Source organism: Monomorium pharaonis, chromosome 1 (genome assembly GCF_013373865.1).
Source record: "Monomorium pharaonis isolate MP-MQ-018 chromosome 1, ASM1337386v2, whole genome shotgun sequence".
Classification (NCBI taxonomy): domain Eukaryota; kingdom Metazoa; phylum Arthropoda; class Insecta; order Hymenoptera; family Formicidae; genus Monomorium; species Monomorium pharaonis.
The window spans coordinates 14261838-14286884 of record NC_050467.1 but is presented as its reverse complement, the minus strand read 5'-3'; the positions used below and the strand labels follow the sequence as shown (position 1 = coordinate 14286884).

Sequence of the window (25047 nt, the reverse complement as noted above, 5' to 3'; positions counted from 1 at the left end):
TGATTTGTGTACTTTAGCGATGTTTTCCTGTTAAAACTATATTTGTACTTTATACAGTATTGAAAATATAGCGTTTTATTGTTAGTTCTTATTATTACATTATTTTATAGATTATGCTTAACCCTTTGTTGACACTCTGAGTATGAGTCACCCATACGATAACTTTGATGCTCTGTACCTTTTCTTTTTCTGGTTTTTTATTTATGAAAACAGCCTATCTTTTATATGCGAAATATATATATTTTTTCAGAGCCCACTGAAAATTATTTTTTTTCTTAAAATATTTTATTTAAATAACAACTCGATGGGCACACATACATGACTCTCAAGTATGCGTGCCTCTACTAACATCACAAGTTTTCGATCGCTAGTACCAAGACCATTTTGGTACTGGCGATCGAAAACTTACATCCCAATATAATATTACATAATGTATGCCTTACATACATTACGAGAAAGGTTGATTGCATAGTAACATTAACTCTAAAAGCTTATTGTTAGTTCTACTTGTTTTTAGTTTGGAAAGTCTATTATATTTTTACCTCCGATTTGAAGTGGATATACCTTCTACTTGAGTCTGCTGAAATTCGTTTTTTAACCCACATTTTTACCTCACTTTTGACACCACCATTTTTCGAATTCAAGAAGGGGACTCAACTTGAAATTTTTTTGGGAATAATATATTATAAACTTTTATTTAGCGTACAATTTAGCTCCAAATTCATGGTTCAGATAACAAACGATTTTTTGCTTATTTTTGTAATCACTCTTTCGGCGTCGTTTAATCTTTTTGAAGTGTTTTAAGATACGTTGCTATTCATTTATTGAAATATACAAGAAATAAATAAGAAATCGTAAGAGAATATTTGCAAGTATTTTATATATCGTTTTACAAAGGAAATTTGACTTAAAATGGGCTTTATCAGTATCTAAATTCACAGAATGCGTGTCCTATATACTTAAAGGGTTAAAACAAAATAAAAAATATAGTATCAGGATTTGAAGTCAAATTAGTTATTTGACAAGCAGCAGTTATGAATCGCTTCAAAATTTTGGTTGTATTGCATTGGTTTATAACAATATATCAAATTTGTTTTGTTATTTATTATTGAATGACTGGTCATCTCCACCTAATATTTTATGTGTACACTTGGAAAGCCTTTTTTTAAAAACTGTCAAAATTTGGTTACAATTTCTGTTTTTTGGCGAGTTTTCTTTGTTAGATTAATTAAAAAAAATTAATAAGTAAAAATAAACAATGGTAAATATAACGGGTGATGTGAGTCAGTGCGGAAATTTATGCGCAATAAAACTAAAGTTTTTTAATGCCACATCAAAATTTTAATTTAATTAAACGAAACGTTACACAGTTAAAACATAAAGTGGCAACCATAATCGTCTTGCATATGAAAAAATAAACCGTACGCGTTTCGACTTAATATGAAGTCATTATCAACGGATATAAATATAATCGATTACAAAGAGACAATTTTAAATTAATCACATGTCTTACAAGGTAAGTGCACCAAATGTTAATCGCAAATATCGCAATATGTGTTATATATCGTTCGAAAAGTCTTGTTAAATAGAATTTATGTGCAATATTTCGCTTGAATGGCGCTTTTAGAGGGTGTTATGCGTAATGTAATTTACATATCAATACAAACAATTATATTTTACAATTATATGTAACTACAATTATATGTAAATAGTAATTTACATAACTATTTGGTTTTTTACAAAAGCTAATTGGAGTTTTTGCTTCAAAAATAGTATCAAATAAAAGGTGTCTACTAGTATAATTAGTTACACAAGTTTTATTTAGAATATTTTATTTAATTCAAGATAAATTGCATTTTCTATTTTATTTTAAAAGTACAAAAAGTCCAAAAAGCCAAAAAGTTATTGGCAATAAGATACTTTAATATAACATAAATTGCACTTTTTATTTTATTTTAAAAACAAAAATAAAGTAAAGAAAAAAAAAGAAAACAAAGAAACTAATATTAGAGTTTTGAAAGTAAAAAAAAAAAACGAAAAAGTCAAAAAGTTATTACTAATAAGATACTTTAATAAACGTAAATTGCACTTTTTATTTTATTTTATTATTAATATCAAAAATAAAGAAAAAAAGATGTTGCTGGCGGTCGAAACACAATTTTGGCATGGGGGAGCCAATCTAGCTCTATAACATACATTACGCATAATGCCCTCTAAAGGCGAAATATTGCACACAAATTCTACTTGACAAGACCTTTCGAACGATATATAACACATATCCATTCGCGATTAACACTTGGTGCACTTGCTTTGTTAGATGTATTGACAGGAACAAAGCGCGAGACAATAAGCAATACTTCACGGGTGTAAATCACACTGTGCAAAAGCCTCAATTCCAGAACTTATTTAAAATTAACTTAGATTAAAAGTTATTAACACATGTACACAATATACTTTTTAAACGTTATTATTTTATTTTTAATTTTATAAACTAATTATTCTGCATTAATTTATACAATTAAAGTCTTAAATTAAATAACCAATGTTAATATTATTTTTTTATTATTCTCAGGCGTCAATGAGAAAAGATTCCGCATGCTCTAGTTTAAGTACAAGTAGAGCACCAAGTGCAACATCTTATGTTTCATCTACAGCATTGTCACATACTTTAGAAAATGGCGATACATCTGGATCTCATGAAACTGCAAAGGTAACATTTTTTAGCATTTTTAAATGTTAGCTTTTTTTATAATAAAGTATGGTTTAATAATTTAATATAATATAAATGCAATATGTTATAGATAAAAAAGGTCTCCGAGCATATAACAACTGTAAGAGATAATGAACCTATGGTACCTGTTCTCTTTCACACAACATTAATACGAGATCAAAATGGGCTTGGATTCAGTATTGCCGGTGGAGAAGGTTCGCAACCATTTAAAGATAATAGCGATGTAAGTATATGTATATAATAAAACTTATTTTTTACTATTATTTTAATTAAGCTTAAGAGGATACTGTTTTACTGATTATTTTGATTATTTCCAATTCACTAATCTTTTAATTGTATTTACAGAATTAAAAATCCTTTTCCACAATTAAATTCCACAATACAGACGGTAACATAATACACGCGTAAGAATTTTATACAAAAAACGAAAAAAATTAATATAATTTACAAATTAAAATTTTTTTTGTTTTTTATATAAAATTCTTACGTGCGTATTATGTTACCGTCTGTACTTTAAGCAAAAGGATTTTTAATTTCGTAAATACAATTATAAGATTAGTGAATTGGAAATAATCAAAATAATCGGTAAAACAGGACAGCTTCAGCATCTTCTTGATTATTGTATAATTATTGAACATGTGTTTTCAGGCAATTTTTATCTCGAGAATAACAGATGGTGGAGTTGCCCAAAAAGATGGTAAATTATTAGTTGGAGACAAAGTAATATCTGTAAGTATTTTTTTAACTTTAGATTTATATGAAGGAGGTATAATAAAAAAATCAAAATTTTGTAATGTTTTATTCATCTAAAAAGTTATATAGAATATTTTCATTTGATTTTTTAGACAAAACATTAAAATTTTCAAGTCAAAGAAATTGACCGTGCAAAGAAAATAAAAGTTTTAGTTTTATACATAACATCTTTTTACACACACACGCATGCATGCACGCACGCACGCACGCACGCACCCTAAAACGTTCGTTTAATTTCTTTACTTTAAGGTTTAATGTTTAAGAAAAAGAAATAGTATTAATTATCTGTAAAAAAGTTAAATTATTCAGGAGAACCATAAAATGGACAATTTTGAAGTAAGAAGTTGATAAAGCAGAATTAAAATATTTTATAAACTTGTAAATATATTTAATGTTTGATGAGTTCGTGCCTACAAATTATTTATTTACTACAATAAATTTGCTATACAAAAATTTACTACAAAGAAACTAAAAAATTAAAAAATTGACGACAAAAATTAATTTATTAAAAGCTTAGCGTGATAAAGATGTTATCGATGAGAACACTTATAAACACTTAATATGTTTTGATGGCAATCTCCCTCGATGTTACGGACTGCCAAAGATTTACAAGGGTGGTTTTTTCTTGCGGATTATTGTATCAACATTGGGAAGTCCATTTTACAATCTTGCGAGATATTTGTACGACATCGTATCTAAGAGAATTATTTGATAAATCTGGATCCAGTGTCAATGATAATTGGTCATTCGTTAATTTAATTAGAAATAAGAACATCAAAGAAGATGAAGTATTGGTGTCCTTGGATGTGACATTCTTGTTTACCAACATTTCTAAAGAATTTTTACTTAAGATTATAAAGAACGATGAAATTTCGCGAGTCACCAAAGAAGCAAACCACATTTTCTGCATGCAGTAGAGTTGATTCTGGTTTCCTCGAGCTTCAAATTTGGGAGACAGTACGAACAGATCTTTGGCAGTCTTATGGGATTTCTCTTTTCTCTGGTTTTGGCGGATATTGTATTAGACGATTTAGAAAACAAATATCTAAAAAAATTGGAATTGTCTCTATTTTTTATAAATATGTTGGCATTCTTATAATTTTACTTGAAAACAGTACAAAGTTCTTGTAATTTTTAATAGTTACCATAACCGACTGAAATTTACACACGAAGTGAAAGAAAATAGCTCTATCAATTTTTTAGACACGTTTATTATAAAAAACAATGATAAACTTATTGTTAAATGGTATCATATACCAATCTCTTCTGGAAAGTACGTAAATTTCTCAAATAATTCATTAAAATATAAAATAAATACCATTTTTTATTTAATTAACCATACTATTTTATTATCGGATGAAAAATGTTGCAATGTCAGTATCAAATTAATAAAAAATTTACTGATAAATAATTGTTTTTCTCCCAAAATTATCAACAAATATATCAGCTTACGGCTAAATACATTAAGAATTTTGCAAATGATCATAATTTAAACAATTCCAATAATGATTCGAATTTTTTCTCTAAAAAGAAGTATAATTTATAAGAAACCCTCCGTCCTGAAAGGGTTAAGGGTATTAGTGAGAATGTCAGTCATTATTAGAAAATTTAAATTAATAAGGAGAGGTCTCTGACTGCGAAATGAAATTTTCAATGAGACAACACGTTTAAAAGTGAATGCGGCGTACTGAAAAACCATAAAATGATTAGCTTGAATAGGCCTTAGTTCCAGAGAAATTTGCATCGAAGAATGGGCATTCGGTTGACTGTACATGCTAAAACATAAGCGTGAAGCCTGGTGGCTGAGCGGACTTTTTGTCCGCGGTTAACTTGAGTTCGAAACCAGCTCAGTTTTTATTTTTTTTTTCTTTTAATTGTTTTTTTATCATTTTAATTTATTTTTGCCGTTATAAATATTAATAATTTAACAATATTTTATAATATATAATATTAAAAAAAAGAGATGAAGCATAATTTATGTATTTTTAAAGGAAAGTGGAAAAATTATGGAACAATAAATGAACAAATAAAAATTTTATATTATATAACATTTATATTATATTACATAATTTAGTTATATAATTATATAATTGTATTATTTAATTATATGATATATGCTATGTAGTATTTTTTGTTTATTTATTGTTTTATAATTTTTCCACTTTTCTTAAAAAATAAATAGATTCTTCTGTATTTCTTTTTTGAAATCATATGTATAATGAAATATTGTTAAATTATTTATAACGGCAAAAATGAATTAAAATTAAAAAAAAATAATTGAAAAGTATAAAAACTATAAGCTTGTTTCGAACAAGCTGCGGTTTCGAACAAGCTCCAGTTAGCTGCGGACAAAAAGCATACGTACGCACCTTAGCTTGCTTAGCCACCGCGTTTCACGCTTGAAGAAGCTATTTTAGCACTTACCGTACAGTCAGCCAAGTGTCCAACTTTTGATGCAAATTTTTCTGGAACTTAAGTCCCATTCACGCTAATCATTTTACAGTTTTTTAGTACTCCACACTCTCTTTTAAACGCGCTATGTTCGTTGAAAATTTTATTTTGCAATCGGAGATCTCTCCTTGTAACGACTGTCTAATACTGTCCTCAATAAATTGGACACATTGATTAAAAAAGGGAAAGTTGATCTAAAATTAACAGAGCAGAAGTTTTTTTATAAGATTGCGAAAACTGTAATGCATTGATCATATATAGGGCAAACAAAAAGACAATTAAAAACACGAATTAAACAGCATACTAACGACGTTAAGAACTATATACATGTGTGTGTGTGTGCGTGCGTGCGTGCGTGCGTGCGTGCGTGCGTGCGTGCGTGCGTGCGTGCGTGTGTACAGGGTGTGTGGTATTTTTTATGGGATGTTTATGAGCAGGTAGAGCGCATTAAACTGAACAGAAAAGTCCTTTACCGTTTTTCATTTTCGCAATAGTTAACGAGTTATTGACTTATACTTATAAAATTTGCAGTATTAGGGTCACTGCACAAACTCTTCCATAACGCGTTACGTTATGTTAAGTACTCCATACGAACCTAAGTTGTACTTAAAATTTAACTTAAATCAACGCACAAAGAAATCCTTAACGTAAGAACTTAAGAACTTACGTTAAAAGTTTCTTTGTGCGTTGATGTAAGTTTAATTTTAAGTAAGAACTTAGGTTTATGGAGCACTTAACGTAACGTAACGTGTTACGAAAAAGCTTGTGCGGTGGCTCTTAGCCCGTCCTACCGGCAAATGCAAGCACGCCGAGCGCCCGGCCACCCCCCACCAACGCTTGAGCCTTACTGTACGTGGGGGGAGCCATTGCCGCTTGTTGTAACAATACCCCCCACGCGCCTAACAGTGAGGCTTAAGCGTTGGGGAGGGGCGCTCGGCGCGCTTGCATTTGCTGGTAGGCCAGGCTAATACAGCAAATTTTACAAGTCAATAACTCGTTAACTATTGCGAAAATGGAAAAACGGTTAACGACTTTTCTGTTCAGTTTAATGCGCTTTACTTGCTCATAAACATCCCATAAAAAAATACCAAAAACCTTGTATATACACACGCGCGCGCGCGCGCGCGCGCGCGCGCGCACACACACACACACACACACACACACACACGTTTTTACTTGTCTTTTTACAAAATTATTATTTAATTGTTAGTAAATATTGTATAACTAACAATCACAACTTTAAATAATTAGAATAAAAAATTTCGCATGTTTTTTATTAAAAAATATTCAGCACCATTAACTTACAAAAAAATACCGAAAATTTAAACATTGTTTATAATAAAATTATTGGGTTTGTATAATCGATCATATTATTTCGTTTCTATCTCGATACAAAATTAGCAAGATGTGAATATTGGTGACTTTCAATGTTTTATTTTAGGAATTTTAATCCTATGACGAAATTTTATATTCTACTTATTTTGACATTTGAAACATGTTTGTGAGCTTATACAGAATTTTACTCGCTTTTAAACGCTTATATTAAAAAATGTTTTGTAGTAAATAAAATGTTTTGTAGTAGTTTTTTATAAATAATTAGCAATATTGTTACTTACGTCTCCTATAAGTATGGATTTTACACATTCATTTAAGAGTTTGCCTGCTCGATGATAGTTTGATGTTTGACAATGACTTTGCAACAACAAATTTTCTTCTACTTTTTTTGAGGTAAATAATCAGCAGGTTTTAAAGTTACGACATTACATGGTCGCGGATACAGTGGCTATTGTTGGTCCATGGATGCTGACAAAGTATTAATATTTTAAGAATGAGTAGATTATTAGTTGACAAACTGGCAATCTTTTATTGTAAGTCACAGTCTCACAAAGTTATGTCAATTTTTTACTGATTAATATCCTACTTTAAAAACACCATTGTCACTATTGACATTGTACGTGAAATATTTTTTGCTTGAACGTCTTGGATCTATGGTTCCAGTTGTAAGATAAAACAAATAATTCATCTATTCCTTTCTTTAATTCTCCTCTTTAAACGCACTTTTTACTTTATTGGATGCATTTTTGTGATAATTCTTTTACTTTATGTAATATATCCAAATTTCTTTTTTTTACGTATTTTGTTGCTTACATCCTCTTTTACATACACACTTAAACATACCTTCTTTGCATTTTTCTCCTCAAAAAACTTATGCATTTCGAGATCATTTTATACATTATCCAAATTTATATAAATATACTATATTGTGCAATTTTTAAGATGTTCTCTAGGCTTTACGAATTTTTTAATAATTTTTATTGTATTTGAGAGATTGAATTCTAAAAAAAAAACTATTTTGAGAGCCAAAATTAACTTTTTTAAACTTTTTTTTTTCAGCAATTGTTAGTTTGTCAATAATATAAGTCACTTTGAGTTAAGATTTGTATCGATTACCTTTGTAAATTTGTATTGAACGATAACATCAATGTAAATGTTCAAATTAATTTTTGTGCGCTTTATAATTTGCAGATTAATGGAGTAGATATGAGAGGAGCGAAACATGAACAAGCAGTAGCTTTACTTACAGGCTTAGAAAGATTTGTTCGATTAGTAGTCGAACGGGAAATACCGCTTTCTCAAGCAAATCTTGCTACTGTTGTAACTCCATCTGAAAAGCCGTCACGTGTTATAGGTGCACCTAAACCTTATACAGGCCTGTATAATGCTAATAGTTACATGGCAAATAGGCCTGGATACGGTGGCTATCGTTGCTCCATGGATGTTGACAAAGCATTGACACCGAGTCCTACTTCGAAAACGCCACCACCAGCATTACCTGTGAAATCTGATGTTAGTGAGGCGCTTAAAATGAATGGTGTAACTGATTCGGAAAATGCTCTGAAGAATGTTTCATCAATGTCTCCTAGTCCGACAAATAATCAAACGTATCCACAGCCAGCTCCAAGATATGGTGTTTCGCAGACGACATCTACAAATAATATTGGTTCTGCAGTTCCAATTCCTCATGCGGAATCTATACCGGCATCTTCGCAGGAAGACATACAGGTACCGAAGCCAATCACCAACGAGGAATTTCAAGCTATGATCCCTGCTCATTTCCTTCGACCTCCAACATCCTCACCTTCACCAGACTCCCATCAAGGCCCAATTGTGACAGTGACGATAAAGCAACCCGATACTTTGCCTGGAGATGTTAGCTTTCCTCCAGCTCCTACCACACTCGGTAAAGTTACTGAGATCATCACAAAGAGTACGCTCACCGAAACCGTCGTAACTAGAGTGACTGACAACCAATTGGTGCAACCATTTATTATTGAGGTATGTGCCTGTTAGAAAAGCATCAAATACATTGCACATGTATAGCCTTATTCCTATACAAACGCGTTACGTCTCATTTCCATTTTTTACCTTACTATTTTGTTTGCCTTTACTGGTTTAAAAATTTTGCTTAATTCTATTACTTTTATTACAGGAGTGTGTGTGCGTGCGTGCGTGCGTGCTATATATAAAATGTGAAATGCTATTTATAAAATTTATTTATACATCTTTCCCAATTTTTTTGTATATTATTTCTTCCTGTTGTAATTTTCTCTTCCTAGTTTTTTGCATAATTAAAGACATAATTGAAATATATTTAAGTGAAAAATTAAGTAAAATCTACAAAATTATAAAAATGTTATTAAAAAAATAGAAATTATATTTTGTACTATAGTTATTTTATACATTTGAACATCTTTTTAATTAATTTATATATCTATATACGTATATTTATGTGTGTGCATGCATGCGTGTATACTGGCGTAAACTCTTGTTTAATTATATTTTTCTTTTATGCCTATCTTTTTAAATGTTTTTTTGAAATTGTTTTCAAAAATATTAATGAAAGTATTTTAGAGTTAATTTTGATAATTATTGATGGACTATGATAATCACAGTGTTAATTTCTGGCATAAGAATAGGTAAGCTGCGTAAGGATTTATCTTGTATCATTTTTAACACAATGAAATGAGAAAAGAAATATTGTTGTCACTGGTTTATTTAGAAATGAAAAGTATCGAAATCCACAATGTGTTCTCTCCTTTATATACTAAACGTTATAGTTTTTTCTACATATTATATCCTCTTAAACTTTTATTTTTGTTAATATCTTTGGCACTTAACAAAATTATAAGGCTTTTATGTGACTGTATAAATAATTCAGTAATTATTGTTTAGGATGTTGTGCTTGTCAAAGAAGGTTCCTTAGGGTTCAGTATCATAGGAGGAACCGATCATTCGTGTACACCATTTGGTGCAAAGGAACCGGGAATTTTTATATCTCACGTAAGTGTTTAATCTTATATTCAAGAAAAGGCGAAGTAATGTACAGGCATCTCATTACTTATGAACACTTTGAAAAATTTTTGGATGGACATGCTATTGACTAGAATAGTAATTATAATAAAACTGATTAATTTAAATTCAGTAATCACCTGGGGTTTATTTGACCCCAACGAATTTTTACATCGATATTACGAGTATTAAATTTTTAAAAGCGTAACCTGTAGCGCCATTTGCTGATGGTTTGAGGTGTTTAATCTACGACTTTATACATGCCATAACTCGCGAAACATTAGTGTGCTTTCGCTGTCATTTAAAGTAGATGTTTTGAAATCTGAGATCACGGTGACTTGGGTGTGATTAGAACATAAGTTTTTTGTTAATTTCGGCAATTATTTTTCTGCTATTTTTATACTTCAAACGCCTAAAAAAATGATAAGTAACATTGTGATGCCGTCAATTTTTTTTATTGCGTTTCTTATCATGGATTTTATTTGCATTTGCATTCGATTGCAGAATGAAAATTGAAGAAAAAAAAACAATAAATTTTGAAGAATAAAAATTTATTAGAATTATTTTTATAATTAAATAAACTCTTTTTACTACTGAATTATCGCATTTTTTGCTCCAAAATGTTTGAATTTAATCTTCAAAATAAATATACTTTTTGGTGCACCCAGTATTATATTTTTTTCATATTGTTAGAGTATTTCAAGAGTAAAACTCTAAATTTTTAGGTACAATTATAAAAAATTGAGAGAGTTATGAATTTTTGAGCAAGATCTTTTATATAATTTTTTTGAAGATTTATATAATTTTTTTCTCAATACTTTAAACATGAAAATTGATTATTTAAATGAAAACATTTTCTTTAATGTACAAGTCATGTGTAGGAATTTTTAGTTTTTGGTAGGACGCATACTTTTGGTGCAGCAAGCATTTAAAGTTATTGGAGTTAAAATTTCTCTGTGTGATTACTATTGAATTTTTTGGAGGTGTGATTACTAAAGGTTAAACACGTTATCCAGTGATTAATATTAATAAAAATAATTTAGAAAAAATTTTTTTTCTAAAAATTTAAACAATTAAAGAGATAAATGTTTGAATTTTTGGAGGTCCTAAATTATTATTTGATTGCTGGCGTAAAATATATTTATTATATGATTTAAAAAATATTTTATATGCAATGTCTTTGGATTTTACTGTGTTATTTTGTGTAAGAGTTGAATTTAATTTCTATGAGATACGAAGGGGTATACGAGTTAAATAATTTAATAATAATAATATGAAACGCTTGAAAATTTAAACAATTGAAAAAATAAATGGACGATTAAAAGTTGACGCGGTAATAAGTGCGTATAAAAAATTCTATGTAATTGTGGATTAATCCTTAGAAGTATAGTGGGATGTATACATTTTTTTTTCTTTCAGATTTTTGTTAATAAAATTTTTATTATCATATTTGGGCCGTTTATTTTTTATTTCTCCGGTATTTTGAGAAAAAGTGAAATATAAAAAATTGGTTAAAATACACATTTTGTTAATTGTAAACGTGTTATAATTGATAAAACTAATAAAAACTAAAAAAATTTTTTTTACTAATTGTAGAAATTAACTGCACTAATTGTAGTTAATTTCTACATTAAAATTAAATATTACTTTAATAAATAATAAGTAAAAATTAAATAGGACTTCCGTTTCCGGGCCAGAGTAAGTTAGACGTATGTAGTTGTAAGCAGTGAGTTGAGTGTGATAAGAGGTGATAGAAAGCATAGGAGAGGGTAGGATAGTCGGGTGAGGTTGAAAGAGAGCGCTAGATAGTGTGTGGGTGGATAGGTGAAATGTAGAAAGAAAGGATAGGAGTGAATTAACGTATTCTTCTTCTTCTTCTTTCGGGCCCAATGGATTTCCGTCCCTCCAGGGACAAAGTACCACGATTCAGTGATTTTTGAGACTGTAGTATAGGGGCAATTACAGTCCTAGATAGTTGTTAACTGGGGAATTTCGTGCCTTCTTTTTATTTAATTTTCCTTTTAGATTTGTATTTTTCTTATTTTGTCTTTTCCCAATTGTTCTCAGTTTTCATTTTCTTTGTATATGGTTTTAGATCTCAGGCTTTTTGGTTTGTTATTATTATTCGTTTATTTCTTTTCTTTGGGGAATTGGGAAGATTGAGGGATTTTTGATTCTTCTTATGATGATTTTGGAAAGGTTCCGTTTTTTCTTTATTATTATTATTATTATTATTTTTTTTTTTTTAAATATTTTATAAACCCCCTGGGTAGGTCCCCTGAATTAACGTATTAATTAGGTGTCACGGGTAATAACAGAGTTGAAGCAGGGAGTAGGCAGAGAGAAGACGTGCGTACGTGATAGTGGGGAGCAGGCGCGCCGCCTAGTGACAGAGTAGGGAGGTAGTGTAGAGTTAAGGCGGATTCAGTAGACGCGACAAACATGACGGATAGAGGCAGAAGCGACAGCTGCACTTCGATTGATAGTATTAGAAGTAGTAAGAGTAGCTAGATCGCCGGCGGGAGAGGATGGAGACGAATGGGATAGGAAATTAAGAGATTGGAAAGGGGAGATTGTTGGTAGCTTAAAGATAGTTAAATTAGAGATGAAGGAGGAGTTGAAGGAGATTATGGTGGAGCAGGGGAGAACAATGAGAGAAGAATTAGATGCGTTGAAAAAGAAAATTAAGGAATTTAAGGAGAAAGAATTTAGATGGGAAAAAGAAAGAAAAGAGTTAGTGGAGGCGCAGGAAGAGTTAAAGAGAAAGATAGAGAAAACAGAAGGAGGAGATAGCGCAGTAAGAAAAAAGGTAAAATAGATACAGAGGAGAATAGAAATGTAGGAAAGAGAGGATAGAAGGAAGAATTTATTAATTAAAGGTGTAGAGGTTAAGGAAGGGAATAGGAAGGAGGCGGTAGAGAGGGTGTTCAGGGAGATAGGAGCAGAGGTGACTGTGAAGGGAGTTAGGAGAATAGGAGAGGGGAGCAAAAAAGGGAGAGAGATGGTATGGGTGAAGTTAGAGAGTGAGGAACAGAGGAAAGAGGTGTGGAGTAAAAAGAAGATGCTGAAGGGGAGGGAAGAAAGAATTATGGAAGATTGGATTTGGAAGGAGAGGAAGATGAGATGGAGGTTAGAAAAAGTAACAAGAGTAGAAGAGGAGAAGGGAAAGAGGGTATGGTTAGGATATGGGAGGATCAGGATAGGAGATTGTTGGTGGAAGTGGGATGAAGAGGAGGAAGTCTTGAGGAATGAGAAAGGAGAGTTGAGGATAGAGGAAGGGGGGAAAGGGAATGTAGGAAGATTGTGAAGGGTAAGTCAAGAGAGGAGAAGTCGAGGGAGGTGAGGGTAGTGAAAATAGCTTTCTGGAATGTGGCAGGGCTGGGGAATAAAGATAAAGATTTTTGGGAAAATTTAAAAGAATGAGATGTAATGTTTTTATCAGAGACATGGGCGGACGTAAGAGGTTGGGAAAAGATAAGAGACAGAGTACCAAAGGGCCATGAGTGGGGGGGTGCAAAAGGCTAGTAGAAGAAATAGAAAAGGTAGAGCGATGGGGGGAATGGTTGTAGGAGTAAGAAAGGAGCTAAGTGATAGAGGAAGTAAAATAGTAGAATTAGGCGAAGGGTTATTGTCGGCGGGAATTAAGATAGGAAGGGAAAGTTGGAGGATAGTAGGGGTATATATAAAAGAGGAAGGTAAGGAAGGAGCAATGCAAGTACTGAGACAGGTTATGGAATCAAAAGAGGGAGAAACGAAGGTGATTATTGGGGGCGATTTTAATGCTAGAACTGGTAGAGAAGGAGGAAATTGAGGGGAGGATTCGGATGATGAGGATGGGGAAGAGCAGACTAGGAGAAAGTCCAAAGATAGCAAGGTAGATAAAGAAAGAAGAAAGCTGATAGAATTGATAGGAGAATGTGAATGGGAAATGTTAAATGGAAGGATGGTGGGAGATGAGGAAGGTGAGTATACGTATGTTGGAGGTAGGGGAAACACTGCGATCGACTATATATTAGTAGATAGAGAGGTGAAGGAAAGAATAGAAAAAATGAGGGTAATAGATAAGGTAGGTTCGGATCATTTTCTAGTAGTGGCAGAGGTGAGGAGTGAGGAGAGAGGGGTAAATGAAAATAAGAGAGGTAGTAAGATAAGGGGGGTCTGGGATGAAGAGGGAAGGGAAATGTTCAGGGGAGTTTTGGAGGGAGAGATAGAGAAAGAATATGAGCAAGAGGTAAATGAGGAGTGGGAGAGGATGCTGAGTAAAATCAAGGATGCAATGGGAAAGACGGAGAGAGAGAGAAGAAAAGGTAAGAAGGTAGAAAGAGGCTGATGGGATGAAGAATGTAGGGGATTGAAGAGACAGGTGAGGAGGGATTTAAGAAGGTGTAGAAAAGGATTAGAAGGTAGAAATAAATATATAGGGCTGAAAAGAGAATTCAAAGTTCTATGTGAGAGGAAGAAAGAGGAGGAGAATAGGAAGTGGGAGAAAAAAGCAGAAGAAGCCAGGAATGAGAGTGAAGTTTGGGAGATAGTAAATAAAGACAGGAAAAAGAAAAGGATAGTGAACGAAGGAATAAGAATGGAGGAATGGAGAGAGTATTTTATGTGTTTGTTAGGTGGAGTAGAGGCAAGAGTGGTTAGAGGAGAGGTGAGAAAGGATAGATAAGGTGGTAGGAGGGAAGAGGGAACAGGTTATTAGCAAGGAGGAAGTAAGAAAAGTGGTGAGTAAATTAAAATTAGGAAAAGCGGGTGGATTAGATGGAATTCCGAATGAGGTATGGAGGTGGGGGGGGGAGGAAGGTTAGAGGAGTGGATAGTGGAATTTTTGAATAGGGTATGGAAGGGAGATGAATGGCCAGAGAAATGGAAGGAGGGAGTAGTGGTACCGATTGTTAAAAAAGGAGAGGGGAAGCAGGTGAAGGAGTATAGGAGAATAATGTTAATGCCCACGCTATATAAGGTATACGCAGAGAGGTTTTTTTAGCAGAGAGGTTAAATGAGGAGATTGAGGAGAAGGGAATAATCTCAGAAAATTAGGCAGGCTTTAGGAATAAGAGAGGGACAATAGGTAATATTTATATATTAAACTACTTAGTAAATAGAAGTGTAGACAAAAAAGGCGGAAAATTAGTAGCGTTATTCGTAGATTTGAAGGCGGCATTTGATTCGGTAGATAGAGGAATTTTGATGAAGACGATGAGAGAGAGGGGGATTAGAGAAGGTTTAATAGAGAGAGTAGAAAGTTTATTAAGAGAAACGAAAAGTAGAGTTAGGGTTGGGGAGGAGACTGGGGAGAAGTTTTGGACGGGGAAGGGGGTAAGACAGGGGTGTCCACTGAGTCCGTTGTTGTTTAATCTATTGATCTCAGACTTAGAAGAAGTAATGGGGAGGGTCAAGTGGGGAGGGGTGAAGGTGAGAGGAGAAAAGGTGTGTACGTTAGCATATGCGGATGACTTGGTGGTAATAGCGGAAGACGAGGACCAGATGAGAAGTATGTTAGAAAGATTAGAAAGTTACTTGGATGAAAAGAATTTAGTTTTAAATGCGGAGAAATCGAAAATATTGAGGTTCAGAAAGGGAGGAGGTAAGGAGAGTAGGAAAAGTTGGTGGTGGAAAGGGAGTAGGATAGAGGAGGTGAAGGAGTTTTGCTATCTAGAGTATGTGTTTCAAAAAAATGGGGGGCAAGAAGCGCAGATAAAGGATAGGGTGAGAAGGGCGGCGGCAGTGATGGGTCAAGTTTGGGGGATTGGGAAGAGAAGATACGGGGGTGATTGGGGAAGGAGGGTGTGGTTATTTGACAGGTTAGTATAGAGGAGATACTAAGGGATAAATTGAGAGGGAAAGCGGGAAGAAGGGCATGGAAATATGAAAAGAGGTTAGAGGAGGGTGGAGGTAGCGAATTAGCAAGAAAGTGTTTAGAAGAGATAAAGTTGAGGTGTAGGGCAGAAAAGGTAGGTAGTGGTTGGGAAGGGGAAAGAAGGAGTTTTTGGGAGGACAGGGGAGGGAGTTTGGAAGAGTTAGGTGAGGAAAGAGGGGAGGATAGAGTAGAAGCGGTATTTAATAAGGATAAAAAGATGCAGAGAGAGGAAAGATGGGAGAGAATCTTAGGATCAGAATATAATAGTTGGTATAAAATGGTGAAGGAGGAGGGCATACCAGAATACTTGAGAAAAGGGTGGGGAGAGAGCAGGTGGAGGAAAATTATAAGGTGTAGATTGGGGAACGAGATGAGAGGAAATAGATATTGGGAGGAGGAGGAAAAGAAAAGGTGTAGATTATGTGGAGGTAGCGTAGAGATGTGGGAGCACGTATGGGAGGAGTGTTGAGATTGGGGTTTAGACAGAGACAGCTGGCAGGAGGTGGTAGGAAGAATTTTAGGGGCAGATGGGGAGGGAGAGAGTTGGATTAGGGAGTTGATGAGTGAGAGGGAGGGGATAGAGAGAGGCGAAGATAGTATGAAAAATGGAGAAAGTGGTTAATTGATTGAAGGAAGGGCAGAGGAAATGGAAGTCCACAGATAAGCGGTGTGTGTGTGTGTGTGTGTGTGTGTTTGTGTGTGTGTATAGAAGGACAGGGTGTGGAGGCATCAGGAGGCAACTTATCTCTATCTTATATCTAATGGCTGCCGAAGCAACCAGGAATTAGATATAAGATAGAGATAAGTTAGTTTTAAGATAGAATAAGTTTATGTTGAGATTGTAAACTTCAAGGGGACACAATAAAGTTCATTATATAAGTAAAAATTAAATATTACTTTAATAAATAATAAGTAAAAATTAAATATTAAATTCTTTCTATAATGGCAAGTATATATTGGGAATTATAATCTTTTCAAAAATATTATAATAAAAATAAATTATAATTGTTTTATTATTTTTTAAATAGAGATCTGTAATTGTAGTAAAATTATTATTTTGCATTAACAGTTTTACTTATATAATAAATAAATACTATTCGATTTTCAATTGAGTTGATTTACGATTGAAATTTTGGAACGTAACCTGTCAGAAATAAAGAGATAGCTGTATATTAATTTATAGGTGCGTTTATGCATGCGTGCATGTGTGCTTTATCATAAATATTGACAAGCTTGTCAATATTTAATTCTTTTGTGTTGCTTGCACTTTTTGCATAGAATCTTTTTTTCTTTCCAATGTCTGAATGTATGTTTTGTTTTAAATGCAAATTTTTTGGAGAATTTAATTAATATAAACATATCTAATAACAAACTGTTTGATTAGCTCGATCTTTATATGTAAAAACGAAAATTCATAAATGTTAAATATTTTAAGTAAATGTTTAAAAAATGCTCATGTAGATCACATTGATCTAGAAATGATTAGTTTCTAAGATCTAAGAAGAAACAATGTTATTGTGAAATAGTAGAATCTTGAAAATGATGCAATTGACAAAAAATATATAGTCTGAAACGGATAATGATAAAATTAATTTTTGAAGAAAACAGTTTTTTTTATTTATATGGAGGTTTCATTTTTTTAAAGTGTATTTTTTTACTTAACTTGTTTATGCCCAGAAGGCTATGATTTTTTTTAAGTTTTCGGATAAATAGTTTTTATTAAAAACGTCCAGGAATCTGATAAAAATTGGTATCTCGTAGCTTATAGGTCTTTTCTTTCTGGTGTCATTTTTTTTATTTAACACATCAAAATTTTTTTATAATTACTTAGAAGAAAATTTCAAAAAAATTGTAATTTTGTTTTGCTTAAATCTTATTTTTTTTATGAAGCTGTTGTCCAATCAAGCTGAAACTCTGAATTGGGTAGTATAGATAAAGTGACTAAAAGATAGTATTGGTTAGATATTGAAATTTAACATGGCAGTCTCAAAATGGCGTTTTTATGCCAAAAATTTACATTTTTTTTTGAAAATCAGTAAAAATTAGTATTTTTTGTAAAATATGAAAATGTTTCGGTTATTTTCTGTAAAGATGGTTAGACATTGAAATTTAATGCGGCAAACTCAAGGTGTCGTCTTTATGTTAACAAATTTAAATATTTCCTTAAAAATTAATAAAAATTAGTACTTTTTGTAAAGTATGAAAATAATTCGGTTATTTACTGTAAAGGTGGTATTGGCTGAAATTCAATATGGAAAACTCAAGATGTTGTTTTTACGCCAAAAAATTCAAATATTTTTTTGAAAATTAATAAAAATTAGTAGAAAATTATAATTGTTGCTTTTTTGGCTAGATTTTTGAAGCGATCCCTCCTGTCTCCGCACTACCGCTCGCGACTGCGGCGTGGACGACATAATAGATATTTTTATATTTTACAAAAAGTACTAATTTTTATTGATTTTCAAGGAAATATCTAAATTTTTTGGCATAAGGACGTCATCTTGAGTCTGCCATATTAAATTTCAATGTCTGACCAATATTATCTTTTAGTCAATTTATCTATACTCGATCCAGAGTTTCAGCTTAATTGGATTTCAAAAAAAAAAAGATTTAACAAAACAATTATAATTTTTTCGACATTTTTTTTTAAGTAACTATAAAAAATTTTGATTTGTTTAATAAAAAAACTGATACTAAATTTGGAAAGAACAGACTTAAAAGCTATAGGATAATTTTTAGATCTCTCGAAGTTTTCAATCAAAATTATTTATCCAAAAATTTAAGAAAAATTGTGACCTTTTGGGCATAAACGAGTTAATAAAATTTGTTTTGTTATTTTGTATAAAAAAGTATTAAATTATAATTATAAGAAATGAATTGTTTATGAAATATTTTAAACTTTTATAATAATTTTTAAATTATTTTTTTATTTTTTTATTTAGTATAACAAATTAAGTACTTTTTTTACAGTTGAATAAAAGTATATAAATAATTTTAATTTTAATTATTTTTTGGTTTAATAAATTTATTCATTTAATTGTAAATTGAAAAAATGTTTAACGAAAGAAAAAAGTTGAAAAAAAAGAACAGTTTGAACGTGATGTTTAACATTTTAGTCAATTACTTATTGTTCAGCTCGATACTTACTACTTCAGAATTGAAACATTTACGTTTTTTTAATATAATTACGGGAAACTTTAAACGATAATTTTTCAATAACTATTGCGCATTGAATTATTTTATCATGAATTAGGGAAATGTAACATATTAATAATTTAATGAAATTGTTGTGAAATTAAAAGTTAGTCTTTCTTTGTTAGAATTAAAAATGGAAATACAATTACATCTTATATTTATGTATGGGTCCCTTTGGAGTTTACAATCTGTCTTACATTTAAAAACACCAACTTAACTACTAACTTACATTAACTTGATGCTAATTACTCACTCCGCAACTACCCTTTATTAACAATATTATCCACTTCTACATCTCCTAACACGCTGTTATAACTACATCTATATTTACAACCATTTTTATTTCAATTTAATATATACAATAGTATAAACAATTCTCACGCTAGAACAATCCTTTCATTCGCTTGTACGTATCCTTTCATCTTCTCACTCATTGAGTGTCTCGCTATACTCGCCATATCCTCTTTTTCTACTCTCTTCCTATTCTCTCTTCTTTCTACTTCCTATCAAGAGACACGGTAGTGGCTCGCGTCAAGTGAAAGCGCAGCGTGAGCCGGACCGTGCTCTTTTACGCGAGTACGCGACTTGCGAGCACCCGAGATTATCGGATCTCAGAAACGGCTAAACCGATCGAGTTTTAACTAGGCTCAATCGAAAGCTTGGGGTCGATTTATATTAGAAAACTATTTTTATTTTTCCTCTACATGTCCTATGAATAGAGATATCGCGACGCAAAGTCCGAAAAGGCAAAATTTCATTTAAGATACGTCGTCGTCATTGTCATCGTCAACCTTGTAGGTATCTCTGCGGGTAGTGCGGGTGCCGAAAATGAGGGACGAAATTTCATCTTTCGTATCTGTCACCATGTGGCGTTTGCATCGTCACTATAGCACCGTATATGGCAAATGTTTAAGGCCTGGTTCCACAACTCACGGTTAAATTAACTGGCCGATTATTCCATTGGAATTGACCAATCGTATTTGTCGTTAAGCAAAATTAACAAATACGATTGGTCAATTCCAATGGAATAATCGGCCAGTTAATTTAACCGTGAGTTGTGGAACCGGGCCTAAGTCACATGGGTCGCCAGTCGCTTGCTCGCGCCATGTATCAGTTCACGCGAAGTGACATGTATAGTGTGAGGTTATATTGACTGTCTCTCTTAATTTTTTAACATCTCATCTATTTAATCATCGACACCAATGTAAAATTAATTGATCAGAGAATAACATAGTTCATTAAGATTTTACACTTGTGTTGATGAAATAGATGAGATGTTGTGTAATGTAAAATGTGTATTATTGCTGTAATTGTCATGATAATGTTGTAAGAATAAGAACTATCACCATCACAACGGTATTACTTTTGTCACCAAGATATCAACAATTATTATACATTACTAGTAAAGTAAAGAATAAAAATAGTATTGTAAAACCATTTATTTGAAATTTTGTTAGATCTAATTAATACTTATTAATATTGATTGACAATTACAACAACATTTAACCAACACACAATTCTTCTACATCATACATCTTATCTCTCATTGACACTAATGTAAAATCTGAGAGCTATTTTACTTTTTGATTAATTAATTTTATATTGGTGTTGATGATTAATGAGTCACATGGATTGCTCAGGCCACGAATTAGCTCGTGTCAAGTGTGACATGTGTAGTGGAGGTTTTTTTTTAACCAATACACAATTGTTCTACATCATACAACATCTCATCTCTCACCGATACTAATGTAAAATCCGAAAGCTATTTTACTTTTTGATTATTAATTTTTTAAATTTTACATTGGTTATTTAATCATCGTTCATTAAGATTTTACACTTGTGTCAATGAAATAGATGAGATGTTGTGTGATGTAAAATTGTGTAAACATAATTTCTTTGTGCTTTAATTGATAATTGTGTCGATGGTTCGATTGATGGTAGAACGTCGTCGTCGAAGATGCAGGAAGCTGTTCTCCGACGACGACGTTCTACCATTGACACGATTATCAATTAAAGCACAAAAAAGTTATGTTTCAGAATTGCTGTCGGTACTGAAAATCTATAGTTGTGTATGGAACGGAGAAAACTACTTGATGTTCATGGTAAGAGGCTAAAGTATATTCTAAAGTTGACAACATTCAGGAGTAGCATGGGAGAAGTGTGCAGTGCAGAACCATGATATGATAGAACAGATGGGTGCGTTGAAAAATCAATCAAAAGTAATCTCGCGGAGATGACAGGTCAGTAAGACAGAGGTTAGTACTAAATATTTTAGAATCTGTACAATATGAGTTACTATATATCATGTGAGAGTCACAAATACATACTTCAATATCCATCGTATGCCAATTTGATCTGAGCTACCTATGATAACAGAAGCAACATCTATTCCCGAAAGTGTTTGTGGATTGTATGAGGAATATTTGCTACTCCTTGTCCAAAACCACCTCTGCAAGATTGATTAATGGTTTATATAAAAATAAACTCTGAAAGAATCAATAAAAAGATTAATTTCTAATAACTCTAGATTATTAATTTAACTGAGATTATTAATTTAGGATCTATACAATAATGTAAACTGACTTTGCTGTTTAACTCTGGCTGCATTTATTAATTAATTTAATTATTAAAGCCAACACGTGTTAAAGTCACAACATAATTTTATGAAAAAGATAATCTTTAAATAATAAATGTAGCCAGGGTTAAACAGCAAAGTCAGTTTATAGTAACTCGTACAGATTCTAAAAAAATATTTAGCACTAATCTCCGTCTTACTGACCTGTCATCTCCATCAATGCGCCCATCTGTTCTGTCATAATCGTGGTTCTGCAGTGCATGCTTCTCCCATACTACTCCTGAATGTTGTCAACCTTAGAACAAAATTATAGATATTTTAGCGTCTTATCATGAACATCAAGTAGTTTCCTCCGTTCCATACACAACTATAGATTTTCAGTATCCACAGAAATTCTGAAACATAACTTCTTTGCGCTTTTGTCAAAGGTTTCAGTTTTACAAGTGTGTGGTTTTTCTTTAACAAAAAATTTACAAAATTCAAGATAAAACTTTTGATCAAATTCAACCTAAGTAATATATGGAATAGAAAAAAATAATTTACTTATGTATCAAATAAGATATTTTTCATTAAATTCAATCTAAGTGGTCTATAAACATTACAAAATGCGTGATATCCCAACAAAATTACCTTTTTAAAAAAGTTTAAAAAAAGTGTTTGGTTTTTCCTTTAAGCAAAAAAATTATTGGATCAACCTAAGTAATATAAGGAAAAAATAACAAATTCAAGTTAAAATTTTTAATCAAATTCAACCTAAGTGGTATATACTTTTGAATGGTTTAACCTAAGTATTATATACTAAGTGTGTCAAATTCAATTTAAGTAATATATATCAACCTAAGTAATATATACTAAGTGTGTCAAATTTAACCTAAGTAATATATATTCCTGAAATTTTTAAAGTTTATACTCACTGTTTGTGCGTGCGTAGGGTAAACGCGATCGCACGAAGAGAATGCCGGGATCCGTCTCGATTGAGACGCGAAGCGAGTGGTGAGGAATGCGGTAGGTTCACGGGGGGTGATAGGAAGAAAAAGGAGACGTTGGTGTTACTCACACTTTAATTATTTATTAACAAACGGATGTTCGGAGCGAGGGGCGAACCGTATCTTTTACAATTTGATGGAAATCTTGACACGTCCCGATATTACGCTGCTAGTAACCGACGCGGAAATCTTGAAGAGCTTCTAGATCGAAGCTCTCGCGAATCCGGAAATCTTGCGCGCGATCCGACGGAGATCTTGTGCACGAGGCAGAGGACGTTTGCGGGAAAGATACGGTCACCCGCGCATAAACATAATGCACTCACACATTCACACGAATACTCGAACGTAAAGATTAATTGACATGGTCGCCGAATTATGGATGGAATGGAAGTGAATTCCCGCAGCTAGGATCGGCGGATGACGCGAGAGATCTGCGGGACGATCTAATGTCGGTGCCGGGCTGCGAGAGACTGGCGAATTTTGCATCATAAAACAATTACGATCGGAGGCGAAAAAAGGGGGCGGTAAGGGAACGGATCTCGAGACTTATTTGGGCATGGATTTGGACGTGCTTTTTTTGGGCATGTTTATTTGGTTTAAACATAGTTACCACGATGCGAAAAAACGAAAATCGCACGCGTGAGAAGCTGGTGACAGCGCCGCGCGACTAGGCATCGAAGAAATGAACTACAAGGAGCTCGCTGGCTGTCAGCAGCTCCCACTACTCGCGGATAAAACACAACAAAAAAAAAAAGAAAATTTTAAAATTTTAAAGAAACTGTTATAGTCTCGAACACTCACACACACAAATTAACTTCTCTACAAAAATAGTGATATCTAAATATTTTTCGCCAATTATAAAAACAAATATTTTTATAGAAACTAAAATATTATTACTATTCTTTAGCTAGTTTTTATAATACAAAACAATTTTTTAGATTTAATACTATAAAATGAGAATATTAGTTTGATTGTTTTAAGTTTGTCTTTAGATACAATTTCGTTAATTACAAAGTATTTTAACGATAAACTTAAGAAGATTCTTAAATATAAGATTAAACTATAAATATCAGCCTTTTGTATTAAATTATTGACTACTGTGCGCCGATACGAGACTGCTGTGCGCCTGCAAAAAACAATTGTCAGGAAGCATATTGGCAAGAAATAAAGGAGATAATATTGAGCTGGCAAATAAGTTTTAATACAAATAAATTATAAATATTACAAATAAATACTTTAATATAAATAAATATTTTACTACAAAAACTTGGCGCTGCTAAACCGAATAATTTGCTTTAATACAAAATCATTTTCTTACAATCTAACTTACATACTAAAATATATATAACACGCACTCATGAAAGAGAAAGAGAGAGAGAAAGAGAAAAAGGGATTTTTAACGGACGCACGCATAACAGACAGATATTAATCGCTTCCTTAAAGATAAATCGCTTCCTCATAAACTAAGTTTATATACTAAACTTAAATAAATCGCTTCCTTATAAACTAAGTTATATACTACACACACACACACACACACACGCGCGCGCGCGCGCACGCACACACACACGCGCACGCACGCACGCACGCACACGCACACAGATGCACATACAAAAGAAAAAAAAAAGTTGGCAAATTATTTGGTTTAGCAGCGCCAAGTTTTTGTAGTAAAATATTTATTTGTATTAAAGTATTTATTTGTAATATTTATAATTTATTTGTATTAAAACTTATTTGTCAGCTCAATATTATCTCTCCTTCCTCTCATCCCGTCTCATCCATCTACCATCCTCTCCCTGCCTCTCGCCCCCTCGCCTGTCTCTCCACCACTCTTTCTCCTCTCCTACTTTAGTTCCCTCATTCACCCCTCTCTTTCTCCCTCCTCGCTCAACACCCAATCCACCGTCTCCTACCAAGTCGAACTCTCACCCTGTTTCCATCTTTTGCAAGACTCTTACACGTGTTCCCTTGACTCTTTCTCCAGTCTGCACATTTTACATCCTCTTTTTTCCTCCTTTTCCCAGTATTTCCCCTCTTTTATCTCACATCCTAACGTAAATCTCGCGACCTTCGTCCACCTGCTCTCCGCCTACCTCTTCTTTAGATACCCCGGTACCACCTTCTTTTTTTACTCTCCTGTACCATCTGT

At 32.5% G+C, this 25047-nt stretch overlaps 1 protein-coding gene across 14 annotated transcripts in view; it reads left to right on the top strand.

The window, feature by feature from the left end:
• LOC105835844 (protein lap4) overlaps positions 1–25047 on the top strand; it is a 365219-nt gene that overhangs the window by 91039 nt on the left and 249133 nt on the right. For 13 of the 14 annotated variants that reach the window (XR_001139022.3, XR_004962559.1, XM_012679440.3 and 10 more), the window contains 5 exons: positions 2573–2710; positions 2802–2954; positions 3380–3460; positions 8462–9271; positions 10169–10276. Coding sequence is in view for 12 of the 14 variants with exons in the window: in XM_012679440.3 (XP_012534894.1) it covers positions 2573–2710; positions 2802–2954; positions 3380–3460; positions 8462–9271; positions 10169–10276 (1290 nt within the window). In the remaining 2 variants the exon portion in view is untranslated. The remainder of the gene's footprint in view (positions 1–2572; positions 2711–2801; positions 2955–3379; positions 3461–8461; positions 9272–10168; positions 10277–25047) is intronic. The other variant, XM_012679441.3, reaches the window with a different exon arrangement.